The sequence below is a fragment of the Aulostomus chinensis genome, chromosome 23 (genome assembly GCF_037954235.1).
Source record: "Aulostomus chinensis isolate RoL2024-O1b breed Wild chromosome 23, RoL_Achi_v1.0, whole genome shotgun sequence".
NCBI classification, from domain to species: domain Eukaryota; kingdom Metazoa; phylum Chordata; class Actinopteri; order Syngnathiformes; family Aulostomidae; genus Aulostomus; species Aulostomus chinensis.
The window spans coordinates 3,955,001-3,968,837 of NC_141342.1; the positions used below are offsets into that span (position 1 = coordinate 3,955,001).

The 13,837-nt window shown below is 44.6% G+C and overlaps 1 protein-coding gene across 13 annotated transcripts in view; it reads left to right on the forward strand.

Annotated features, from left to right (window-relative positions):
- The window catches only part of cacna1g (calcium channel, voltage-dependent, T type, alpha 1G subunit), a 271,413-nt gene that overhangs the window by 127,746 nt on the left and 129,830 nt on the right, over positions 1 to 13,837 (forward strand). For all 13 annotated transcript variants that reach the window (XR_015111675.1, XM_086196398.1, XM_086196399.1 and 10 more), the window contains exon 5: positions 3,020 to 3,117. Coding sequence is in view for 12 of the 13 variants with exons in the window: in XM_086196398.1 (XP_086052524.1) it covers positions 3,020 to 3,117 (98 nt within the window). In the remaining variant the exon portion in view is untranslated. The remainder of the gene's footprint in view (positions 1 to 3,019; positions 3,118 to 13,837) is intronic.

Here is a 13,837-nt window from a genome sequence, read left to right on the forward strand (position 1 = left end):
AAACAAGACAAAGACGTTTTGCTGCAGCATTCCTCTCCTCATAAGCTGCGTCTAACCTCCCATCACATCCTGAGCCAGCCACTAAAGAGCTGCCGTTAAAGAGTGTGTGCCACCTCAAAGTACCAGATTGATCCTTTGTGTACTGTGGATGCCGCATCCTCCTCTCAATCACGAGTGATTCACCCGTCTCAAAGGGAATGCACGCACGCTGCTCCCTCCTTTGAAGGTTGATTGTGCGAGGTGTTTGATCCCCGACGTTAACCCCCTCCACTTGTAATCAGGAGGCAATGTACCAGCTCCATCCATTCAGAGGGTCAAAGGCTTTGGGCGAAACCTACTTGGGGCTGGTGACAAGGAGACTTGCCTGTCTTCTCACTTGCGAAGCTCTGAGTGGCTGCCCCGCTAACTCTGGCCGGGACATCCCACAGAGCAGCCCCAGTGCTGGGACACCACAACCAGCACTGCCTTTTGCGGAGGGTTGGATCAGAGGCACTTGTGAAGTTGCTTGGATGACAAAGTCCCTGGGGCATCTTTGTAAATGGATTGCATGGACACACGCCACAGCCAGTAGAACGGAAACATTAAAAAAGGGATATAATTTAATGTCCACAATTCAACTTTGACTGCAGGCGTTCTTGTTCAATTAAGACAACATCACGCGCATTGGCAATAGCTTTGTTTATTCATATAATCAAATATCATCAAACAATAATCTAATCATTTGATTAAAAATCAACTTAAGAGGGAATAGCATGTAGATATAAATCAGAATTAATCAAAAAACAGGCTGTGAATTCATGATGCAGACAATTTTTAATGACTTGATGAGGACAAAGATTGCCAATTAAGTTTAACATCATAATTTAATGTAAATGTAATTATATTGTCCAAAAACATTTCCAATCTTTATCATAAACGTATTCCATATATGTATGTCTGTACACGCACACGTGCACACTCACACACACACACACACACACACACACACACACACACATATATATATTCCAGCAGCTTTCAGGTAAGAGGCAGCCTTCCCCCTGGACAGGTCACCAGTCCATCAACACATAGAGACAGACAACCATTGGCTCTCCCAGCCACACCTACAGTCAATTTAGAGTCTGGATTAACCTGGTCCCTCTTGATGTCTTTGGACTGTGGAGGAAGCTGGAGTACCAGAGAGAACCCAGCAGGAACAGGGAGAACATGGAGACTCACACAGAAAGACCCCGTGCTGCAGCCGGGGCTCCACCCTCAACCTTCTTGCTGGGGGGCCACACTGAGGACCACTGCTCCACTTTGCCGCCTATATATATGCTTATGTTATTTCCAGTATTAATCAGATAAAACTGACCTAAATAGTAAATATGTCTCAAAGCAAATCTTCAATGCAGCAAATCATAAATTTGTCGATAAAAGGAGGAAGACAGTTCATAAGATGAGCACATGTAGCAAGCAGAGATTTAATGAGTGTGCTAAAATAAGAGCAGTTAAGATTTTTGCCACCAAGAGTAAAATCTCAATCAATGATAGAAATCGACCGTGACCTGCTCCTTCAGACGGAGCAAAGGAGAGCACAGGGAGGCGTCCCAAAATCCTCGTTTCTTTATGCAGGTGTTTTGGAAAAATTCTACAATTCAAAAAATAAAAATAAAAATGCAGGTCGAAAAAGAGAAAATCTTCCTTTAATTTCACCCTGCACCCTGAGTGTTTTCTTAAGAGGGCCAACTCTTGTCTGAAAGGCACTGAGCTAACATTGGACTCTTTCTTTTGGCACCTCTGACTCCGTCGCTCATGCCTCTGCTAGAACAGAATCCCAGTGCTCTTACACTCAGCCGGCTCAAAGGTCCAAATCCTCTGATGAGTACACCTCACACGAAGAGACGGCTGAAGGAGACGACAACTCTCCTCCTCATTTTCTGATTAGTTATCGTGGCACAGATGACTTGCTTCTCTCCTCAGCCAATCCTCGTGATTACAATCCGCTGGCTGTCACTTGGGGGCCGCTCATGAGGCCTTTGACCTTCCTCTTCAGCCCTCTCAGTAGAAATTCGCTGACTTCTCCTCAAATCGTTCCACCTCCCTCTTTACAACAGGGACTTTCTGCTTCTGTGTCTCAGGGTGTCCATTAACGCTGCACCCTGCTCACTTTGACCAAACAGATCCACTGTTTTTGCTTTCCTCACATCCCGTTCTCCTCACCGATGCGTACAGCCTGTACTTTGTGTCAAAAGGTCATGCAAACACAACCATTTCCGAGGAAATCATCCGATATTTGAGTAGCATCACGCAACTTGATTAAAACACCATCCATTTACTTATTAACCACATTTCTTGATTACTTATCTTGCAATTACTTACAAGTCACATGCTTTTACTCGCTTGAAGCTTAAAAAAAAGATATTTTGTTGGATTCCACAGGTAGAAGGACATGTATGGCCTGACTCTAGGTTTTGTTGTCTCCAATTGATCCCACGATGCTGAAATCCATGATCCTCAGAGGGGTTCCCTCCTCCGTCTCGATCCCACCCAGTTCGACACGGGTGATCTCGCTTCGAGGCCTCACTCTGGTCTTGCTCCTTGTGGGTTACGTGTGCAGGGGAACGGGAGCTCACCCTTTACTGAAAAGCGTGGATGTGGATGTACTTGTGTTTGTCAGACACAAACATTGCGTGTGCGCTGCGCTCCATATCCAAGCATAAACACATGCACCACAGTTGCAGTCCAATGAGCTTTGGAATCAAAGCATATTGTTTGCCAGAACACATGTACTGCATTTGTCTCCAAAGGCAAGAATGTAAATGTGATTCGGCTCATTAGAGGATTAATTACGACTTGTGCAGTTAGAGTGGGGCGGGAGAGCATGTTGTACGTATAGAATATAATTGGCTACATAGATTGTCTTGACATTTTTATTCCCAGATGACGTTGAGCAGGTTCTTCAGTGAGAGCTGTGACAGCGCTGAGTTTCATATGTATTCTCTCTCTCTCTCTCTCTCTTTTTCTCCATATGTTGCAGGATGTTGGAGTACTCCATCGACCTGCATAACGTCAGTTTTTCAGCCGTGAGGACAGTTCGCGTGCTGAGACCGCTGAGAGCCATCAACAGAGTGCCAAGTGAGTGCAAAACTACTGGCCCTTCATTCCATACTCTGTCCTCTAACATCAACACTTTACTTTTCCAAGTATTCTGACTTTGTAACTATAACCAAGTCCTTAAAGGGAAACTTCACCCGAGAATATATATTTTGCTTCTAAGTACTCAAAGATAGGTGTCTTTTTTTCTCTCCTGTATTACTTCTTTTATGGCCACAGAATGCAGAAAGAGCCAGCCACGCAAATTTAGCTTGTAGCTAATGGCAACTGACAGCTAACAACAGCAAAACTGTCAAAGAGCCCCTGTTTTAAAATCAAGCGCATCGTTTCGCGGCGGTGACCACCCAGAGAGACAGACAGGGCGCACCGGCTAAGATTTGTTTGTGAAACTGACGTGTCTGGTAAGCCAGATTCTATTCTCATCATGTTATTAACTTTAAATCCCACAAGCATAACTCTAACTTTGCTGCCAGGTTTATTTACCATTACCAGCTCGTATCTATGGTCCGTCCTACTGGAGGAGTTAAAAACATTTCCATGGCATGAGAACCTTATGGGATGGAAATGAAGTTTCCAGATATTCGTCAAACCATCAGTTTCTACCCTGAACACAGAGTTATGACGTGTGAAAAATGTTTGATTTTGACACGTGGAGTGACGACTGATTAAACTCTTTCCCGCTGCACACAAAGCCAGATGTTTGAGGGTTTAAAGGCTTTTTTGGCAGGTGGGAAACGCTGGAGGTGGGCTGCAAGACCGCATGCAGACAAAATAAGAAGAGAGGCAGCTTAAATAAGATGCCTTGAAAGATATTTGGCGTTAGAGGGTTTGGAAGGAGATAAGTGACTGACCAGGTGAAGCGAGCTTGCTTGGGTGGGTCAGCTGATCATCAGGTCTACGGGCTGAGCTTGACAACTTGGCGCTGCGCTCCATGGTCTGTCCAGAGAGGTCGATGGCCGTGTATGGACAGAGCTGCGTATGCACCTCAGAGATGCTCACAAGTCTTTGGGCTCAAGTCCAAGTCAAGTCTCAAGTCTCGAATGATGGTAATGAGTGATCATCTGCTGTCAGTCTGCTTGGAACTCAGCAGTTCTATCTGAAGAAAACAGAGCTTGTTCTTCATCACCGCTCCTTCGTCAGGTAGCGACATCGATGCGGTATGAAAAACACAATAAAGAATAATGCATTATTCACCAATAAAGCTTGCAACGTGCTAATGTTAGGCATTGGATAATGACACGTGTGCTTTCGGAGACTGAGCTTGTTCACAAGTCCCAAACCACAAGTCTCAAGTATAGTCTGAAGTCACTGTGTGCGATTTAAGTGCGACTCAAGTCCAAGTCGCAAGTACAAGGTCCCATCTCTGGCAGACATTTTTGCCTTGTTCAGACTACCAGCCCATGTCAGATCTTTTAGTAAATCCAGATTATATCCAGATTGAGTTTAGAGTGTCCGAATGCCCCAAAACCGCAAGAAATCTCACTTGTGCGAAACCGATTCAAAGCACATTTGGAAGTCTTTTTGAATCGGATCTATTTCCTACAGATGTGTCCCAGTCAGGACACTCAAACTGGAAATCGAAATGTCTTTTGCGTCACTTAAAAGAGGTGTGGCCAAGGACATGCATCGCCTTACATGAGTGTGTTTGAAGATAGTATGTAGTGCTTTTTGTGACGTGCTACTGTGCTGTGAGAAGTTGAGGCGGGACAGAGAGAGGAGGAGGAATGCTGAGTGAGTTTTTTTGTTTTTGACTTGCATTATAAAATATTGCATAAATGGACATATGTGACACCACAGATTCTTTTTATAAGGACAACAGTGGAAAGGAAGACAGCAGTGCTCACATGTTATAATAGCTTGCTTACATTCCAGCGGCCCCTTTATTCTGACCACATGACATTTGTGTACAATGCTGGAAGCACTTGGCAGGGACGACGGTGTGAAAACAAATGGGACCGGATGAACAAGGCAAATTTGTTGCAACTTCATCCCTGAACTGCCGTGAATCCAGCAAACTAAAGGACGACAATAATATACGTCGGTGACTAGCGAAGCTAATCTGACTACAATTAAGACATCTAGGTTTTCAGATGAAATTCTGTCACTTTTTGAATAATGAGCCCAATTTGTATCATCACATGAGCAAATCTGTGACATTCCTGCGATGGATCAGGCTGGCAGAGACTGACTGTGTTTTAATCTGTGGTTTGGTGTGATCACCCAGGTGATCAAGGCTGGAAAATGGGTCAGGAACACGTCGCTCCACTCGCAGTGTGCCACAAGCACTCTGCACCAGCGCCGTCTTTTGACTTTTCCCAGCCTTTGGACTCAGACAGATTTATGTGCAATTTTCCAGCTCACTGCCTTTTATTAAAGGACTGTAGTTCATCGCTATACTCACACACAAGCACACACACACACTTAGACCACTATACTTGTTCATTGCAATGCAAACGCGCAAATCCCTGAGTCGCTGGCTTCATCTGTCACCACTCACACATGTGATCGTAAAAGTTCCACATTGGCGTGACCTTTCCTCCATCTGTCTCCATTAGACCCAAATCAGCACTGATTCAATTTCCAGTGCGCACATTCATGTTAAAAATAAATCAAAGGCACTTTGCACCCGGCGGGGGGGTCCACTTTTACCTTGATTCCACTCATGCACTGTTTTATTTAAATACACACCCTTAGAATTGTACCAGAATCGCAGCACGTGTGTGTATGCAGGTGTTTACTCTGTGTACGTGCATGACTAAGACATCAACCCCCTCCCTACCACTGACATTCCAAAGCCTCTTCTACAATCTCACCCTCTTGTCAATCAGATCTGTTGTAGGGGAGCCCTGTTGCTCCTCAGGCAATCACACACGTGTGCGCCCGCACACACACACACACACACACACACACACACACACACTCACACCGTGCACACCAACTCACCCATTAGGGTATCCGGCCATTGCTCATCCTAATCACAGGACTAAAAGCGGTGTTAATGTGTGGATGATTTGGTTCGGTCCTTGCCCCTCAGGGGAAATGTCATGTGGGTAGAGCGGTGATGGCGGCAGGTGGGTGTGGACTGAGGAGGATATCTGTCTTCTTACCTTCCTTCATCTCTTCAGCAGCCTCATCAAGTCCTGCAGAGAAGCTCACAGCATTCATCAGAACTCCAGCTGGGGATGTTTGTTGGGGAGCTATTTTGAGGCACACTTGCTGAATTTTAATACCTGGGTGCACTAGATTGTAGCTGAATTCATTTCCGTCGTGTTAGATGGGATTTATGGCACTGACTGGGGCGTTATTTTCACTGTTGTGTTATTAAGCATTTGTTGAGTTAGTAGTAAACAAGGTGGAGAAAGGGCAAAACGAGAGTTTGCCCTTTTAGAGTTCAATAACAGGAGTTTGTTGCTGGCAAATTACAAACGAGGCAAAGGGAGAGTGTGGCACTAATTCAAAGAAGAGCTGCTGCTCCCATTGGGAAAAAAGTCATATACACATATATAATCACAGATTGATATATGTTCGTTTGTGGCGAAAGTGAAGAAGCAGCACTGGCCCCGCCCTCATTAGTTCTACCGAGGTGCCTTTGAGCAAGCCCCTTAACCCCAACTGCTCCAGAGTCAGCAGAGCCAATTGTGGCTGTGCAGGGGAGCTTCCAGGTGCGAACGTGATCAGAGCTGCTGCGAAGAGATCATCGCTCACCGTGAGAGCCCCCTGAGTGAATAATAGGAAACAAACACACGGGAAGACTTGTGGCTGAAGCAGCCAGAGCTCCTGGAAACGAGGAAGCAGGTGAGAGCGCATACCTCCGCCAAGGAGGAGAACTCACTCCAAGCTGGTGTAGAAACATATGTATCTATCTCGCATCGCTGGCTGCATCAATAATAGGGAAAAATGTGTATGTGTGTGTGTGTGTGTGTGTGTGTTGTGTTCATCAATGTGAGGAGAATGTGTACTTTGGACTGTGACGTGGATTTATGGAGTCTGCTTGGATTTAATGAACCTGACGATCAAAAAGCAAATTTTAAGAGGTTTAAGGACTTGTCAGGGTTGATTTGTATTCTTGTCAGTGGATTTTGGTCTGTACATCAATTTTGAGTTATTTGGTTCAATAATATAATAACTGTTAATTATGAAAACAGATTTTTTTATATAACAATAGTCGAGTGGTAAACACATTTGGGAGGCTTTTCATGGTCATATTTGGGTTACCAATTGAATTGCTACGTTTAATTGATGTGAGTAAGAAGTAGGGAATTCAGTTTACACTTAGTCCTCCTCCTTTTCATACGTTATTCTTGTTTTCTTTCCTTGTTTTCTCTTAATTTTCCAACATTCATTCATTCATTCTTCATTCAGATCTGCTGCAGAATTTAACGTGTCCTTCCCCAGCTCGTTCTCTAGTGCTGCACCAAGTTTGTTAAAAGTTGGCCTCACAGACGGATGACTAACAGCACTGAGAACATTATTACCTCCATGGTGCAGGTAATAAGTGGGTGTGGTGTGAACATATGCTTGCACAAGTCCCAGAGATACACGGAGGAGTTATTTCAGAGCATCATATTTCATGTCAATGTGAGTGTCTGAGTTGCAGCAGGAGGGCAGGGATCTAACCGCAGATAAATGGCTGTCCAGTCGACGGTGTCAAGTGATTAGTTGAAGGCTCTTAGTTATGTTTTTTGGCTCATTGTGTCCCTTCTATGTGCTAATTTATTAGCTTGTAAACAAGCCCACGACAAAATCTGCCTCTCTAATTGCCTAGAAGCTTAATCCAGACATAATCAAATGATTTACGATGTGGTGCTTTCACCACTCAATCCAATCAGTGTTGGACATTATATGTTGTGTGATTGATTATCATCGTTATGAGGGAAGCTGCTCATGGCCACTCCGGAACTGAGCTGAACCCCTCCAAAGTTACTGTGGTGCACCAAGTGTCATCTGTGTCAAAAACCCAGATCCTATGAGAGAAACGATGTGTGTCCTCTCTGTTTCAAACGAGTGTAAATCAAAGAGACATTTTGTTTTCAGGTTGTCCATCCATCTGTTCGACTATCTCTGGGACACCTTGAAGGAAATTCTTCAAATTTGGCTCAATATCTGAAGGGACTTGATGATGAACTGGTCAAGGTCACCTCACATGAACGTAACATTGTTTTGAACACAGTATTCCCAGAAGCACTCCCAGGGAATTTCTTCTAGTGTGAATATTCACTGGAACTCCAGCATGACGTTTGACCTCAAGGAGAAAATTTGGTGGTTAAAAGTCATGATCACCATGACAAAGGACATCCCCAAGCTGACCTACTAGCCTACCCTCTAGCTTGACCGTTGGCTAACCCACTAGCTTACCCACTAGCTTACCTACTAGCCTACCCTCTAGCTTGACCGTTGGCTAACCCATTAGCTTACCTACATGCCTACCCTCTAGCTTGACCGTTGGCTAACCCATTAGCTTACCCACTAGCTTACCTACTAGCCTACCCTCTAGCTTGACCGTTGGCTAACCCATTAGCTTACCTACTAGCCTACCCTCTAGCTTGACCGTTGGCTAACCCATTAGCTTACCCACTAGCTTACCTACTAGCCTACCCTCTAGCTTGACCGTTGGCTAACCCATTAGCTTACCTACATGCCTACCCTCTAGCTTGACCGTTGGCTAACCCATTAGCTTACCCACTAGCTTACCTACTAGCCTACCCTCTAGCTTGACCATTGGCTAACCCATTAGCTTACCCACTAGCTTACCTACTAGCCTACCCACTAGCTTGACCGCTGGCTTACACACTAGCTTACCTACTAGCCTACCCTCTAGCTTGACCGTTGGCTAACCCATTAGCTTACCTACTAGCTTACCTACTAGCCTACCCTCTAGCTTGACCGTTGGCTAACCCATTAGCTTACCTACTAGCCTACCCTCTAGCTTGACCGTTGGCTAACCCATTAGCTTACCCACTAGCTTACCTACTAGTCTACCCTCTAGCTTGACCGTTGGCTAACCCATTAGCTTACCCACTAGCTTACCTACTAGCCTACCCACTAGCTTGACCGCTGGCTTACACACTAGCTTACCTACTAGCCTACCCTCTAGCTTGACCGTTGCCTAACCCATTAGCTTACCCACTAGCTTACCTACTAGCTTACCCACTAGCTTGACCGCTGGCTTACACACTAGCTTACCTACTAGCTGAGCCACTAGCTTACTACCCACTGAGGCAGCAGAGGCACCACAGGTGAGCAGGCCAGCCTCAGCAGGCTCTCAGCTTGGACAGGTAAGATTTCAAGATTTTTTTGGTCATAGTGTCCTTGTGAAAGAGTCTGCACCTTGATGAAGCTCGTGCGTCTGCTGGCACCTTTCATGGCTGCCATCATCCTGTTTTTGAGTTGAAATGATTGAAGGGGACACAAGTTTTTTACTATTCCACTATTGAGTGAGAGCACAGGGCTGCAGCTGTGAGGCCGTCTCAATTTAATGTTCTTGGTGCAGTTTTCCATGTCTATGTTTATTTTTTACCTTTGACCAGCTCAGATTGTTAGTGTCTGACATCATGGTTGTCTCTCCACTGAAAGGAATTATAATCCTACACGGACACTGCAGGAGCCACATTTTAATATCAAGAGTAGGTGTAGTGCAGTAAATCGTCAGTAGACACGGGCCAGATGTGGGGTGCATGTGAACATCTGGAGGAAACACAGCCAGGTGATTTATAGCTGAAGCTGCACACTCACACACACACGCCTCAGCTGATCCATAAATTCTAAACACATCAGGGTGCATTTGCAGCTCAGCGGGATCCACTCAATCTGTCAGTCCAAGGTGGTGTGAACTTTCCATCTTTAGTCTGGAAGTCAAGTATCTTGTTGACATTTGATGATCGCTGCCAAATATGTAAACCGTCCACATGTGGACCTGCAATGTATAAACTGTTCTTTCGTCGGCCTCGCCGCCTGAAGCACCTTCCCCTCTCTCTATCTCTCGCTCTCTGTTTGCGCTACCTCTTAGGTTAAGTGTAAGGGAACACGCAGCAGCAGCTCAAGAACCACACAGCCCATCAGACTTATTTTAACAGTCACATTGTTCCTGGGACGGTCTCTGTGTCCTGAGTTTGGGCACTGACTGATGTGCTAACACGGTAGAGCTGCCAGCACAAGTGACAGATACATGTCAAAGTCTCCACCTACCAGCTACAAAAAACAAGAAAGTCCCTGGATGTGTTCGGATAGACTCTGTTGCTCACGCCTGGTTCTGGTCCGCAGGGAGCGGCCCCAGGCTCATCACTGGCGCCATCATGATAACGTGTTCAGTTCAGATTTCCTTGTGTAATTATGCAATGTGGGTTTGTAGAAAGGGAAAGAGAAATGAAAACAGACGGTTTTACTTGTCAATCGTGTATTTAGTGAAATAAATCTTTATCTATTATATTTAGATGTATATGTTGTTTGTAATTTCAACACTTCACTTGTACAAGTGACAAGCTCTTTGGCAAGGATAGTCTCAATCCCCTACAAAACAGCCTCGCTCTGAATGGAAGTATGGTAATAGGTTTAACTATACTTAACCCAAAATGTGTATTTTGACTTTAAAGTACTCCCAAATCAGTGTCTTCAGCTCTTAAAAGATGTTTTTTTTTCCAACCTGCATGACTGAAGAGCCAGCATTCTAGATTTAGCTTGAAGCTAATGGCATTTGATGGCCACCAACTGTAAGAAAAAAAAAAGAAAAAGAAAAAGAAAATGGCCCAAACGTTAGTTGACAGACTCTCAAGCGTCATCCGGTATAATTCTGTCTCCAGCCCTAAACTGGACCAACAAACACTTGGGTTTATGCTGAAAACAACTGTGGCCCCTCCAGTTAGTGGCCGGTTCACGCTCGCACCAAACTGGAAGGGTTTGAGTTCGTTTAAATCAAGTAAAACCTTTGGCCATTGAGAGGGACAACAACTTAACAACAGGCTGAGCTTTTCATGGATGCTGGGAGTTCTGGTCCAGATTGCTAATCTTTAAGAGAAAATCTGCTTTAAAATACTGTTGCTTGGATTTCAGGTTTTGTAGGATCCAGGGACTTTGAGAACTCGTGCAGCCACAGAAAGTGAGCAGTACTAAAATCATTTCTTCTCGTACCCGTTTTAAATGAACCTGCTGCAGACTTCTAGTTAATGCTCGGGTGTATATATAAAACAGCTGAATAAGCGTTACTTAAGCATAATTAACTGGGGATGTGGGATTGTAGATTTTGCTGGTAACAGTTATGCCAATATTTTTACAACTTCTTTGGCAGATACTTGATAATTACCAATGTCACTATTATCTGTTTGGAAATAAGTTCATGTGATATTCACATCCTGCGTGAATGTTGGAACTTATTTAAGTCTCTTTCCTAAACATTTGGAATAGCCCACAACAGATATATTTACTGCATTTTTTTCTAACTCCTAAATGACAGACGATGAGCAAAGATGAAGAGTCTTGAGTAAAACTGGGTTGATATAAATATCACCCATCAAAAAATACATCAAATAAACATATCAATATCAGTGCCGAAAACCATGATGTGCCGATGTTACCGTGCCCCTCTGTCATTCATTAAGGCTCCTCTGGGGACGCAGGAACCTGAATCCCTTCAGTATCACCTCACTGTTCCCCACCCCCAGGTTTACATTCGTCTTTGCTGTAACCTGCAACTTTAATACGAACCACTGGACTGTTGACGGCTAATTAAGCATTATTAATGTACCCTTGTTGTGTTCCAAGCATTGGGCTGATTAAGCTAAATCCCTTTAAATTTAGGGTATAGAAAAGCAGGAGACTCTTTAGTGACGGTGTATTGTCTGTATAAGGGAGACATGAAGTAATGATGACCCCTGATGATGCTGCAAGAAGTCACATGTGAGTGAGGCAGCGCTGATTGACAAGCCAGAGGCAGTCAAGAGATGAACACACACACACACGTGCACGCACATGCACATGCACACACACACACACACACACACGCTGTCCTAATGAGCTCCAGCTGAAAATAGCTCTTTCTCATTGTTTAGCCACAACATGTGCCCTTTGCCCAAAGCCTTATCAAACTGGCACTATACACACAGTTCTGTTACACACACACACTTGATATATGCCACATACACACTCTCTCACACACTCAGTGCTTGCACGTGTGCTGTGGTATTTTATGCATCAATAATACTGTTTTTCGTCCGATTCTGCACGCAAAGACTCAGCGCCGGGCTGGTTCATACATCCATCCATACATAAAGGTTGTGTGCTTCTGCCCTAAAGGCGATGACACCACCATCGACCTCCCAGCTCCCAGCATGCTTGTGCCCTCCTTCCACGATGGAACATTGTTTTCTGCGTCTCAGTGCTGTAATTAAGGAGCTTGCAAGAACGTTCCAGCTTCTATTGTTCTCTAAGCTGTGAGGAGGGAGCTGCAGGGTTTTATAGCAAGGCCATAGTCACCCATCCACTGGGGGTGGTGGTGGTGGGGGGTACGGTAGAGATGGAAGACAGGTTGTTGCAGATACAAGTTTCACAGTGTGACCCTGCTTGATACTGTCAGTCCGTCCTCCACCCCCAGCAGCTGTTAGCATGCACAGGGGATTTTTTCTCCTCAAAGACAGAAAGCTTCAGCTCTTTTATTTTCAGGCTGAATTTGTTTCCAATTCAATGTTTCAAGCTGCCACAGCTTGAAATTCCCTTCTTTGATCACTTAGAGTCCTGCTGTGCCACAGTACTTCCAGATAGCCTGCAGACAGGTAAGCTGGCACCCCCACCACAGCTGCCATGTGTCAAAGAGATTTAAGTTGCAGACAAAAACAAAAATCAATGGGCTTTTCAGGAAAGCTCTCAGTTCTTTTTAGTCTTTATCAAGGCGCGCCAAGAACAGGTTCTTAGTGTGTGTGTGCACAGACAGTTAGCATCAATCAGGTGGGTTCAAACCTTCATATCGTGCAGGGGTGCCCACACTTCAGTGAAAGTGCCAATATAAAATGGCCGAGTCAAAATGATACCTACAAAAAAAGCAAAACAGGTATTTATCGAAAATATGGAGGATTCTTTATATTTACAATATATGCTGGTGTACCTTGCAAAACTGCATGAACCCATATTGTGCAATACAAGCGTGTACATTTTGTCATTACCTGACCCTGACTTGCACTGAGTGGAATCAGCCAGGGATGCATAGTCCGGACAGCAGCTGCTGATAGCCGGCCTCAAGCACACCTCAGAATGATGATCAGCCATGGTGGAGTGATATTTGGACTTGGAGGATTCATACAGGAGAAGGCTGACTCACATAAGTAAGTGGAGCCAAAAAAAAATGCAGTCATGAAGGCAGCACATTTCCTCATGTTTGGGTACTTTTCCTTAGTGAGTAAGTTTCAGAACTGTCCATGAGCCCTGGACTTACGCTGAATGTCGGCTTGTAGTGTCAAAGTCTCATCCTCCACTCCGGAGGAGTTCAGGTGAAAGAGTGTTGCCACTTTTGACGCGAGTGAATCAAACCTCAGCATCTCCCGAAAACAGTAGCACATGAATGTAGTGACTGCCTCCAGTAAAATAAAGTCTTGGAAGCTTTGGTCGACTTTGTCATGACTCGGCTCAGGAGCCATGACAAGAAAAAAGGGGAGAGACACAGTAGTTCATAAAGAAATGGATAAGTTTACTTAAAAGCAAGGATAACTAAAAATACTCATTACAGGTATGAGGTGTGTCGTCAGTGGTGTATGTATGG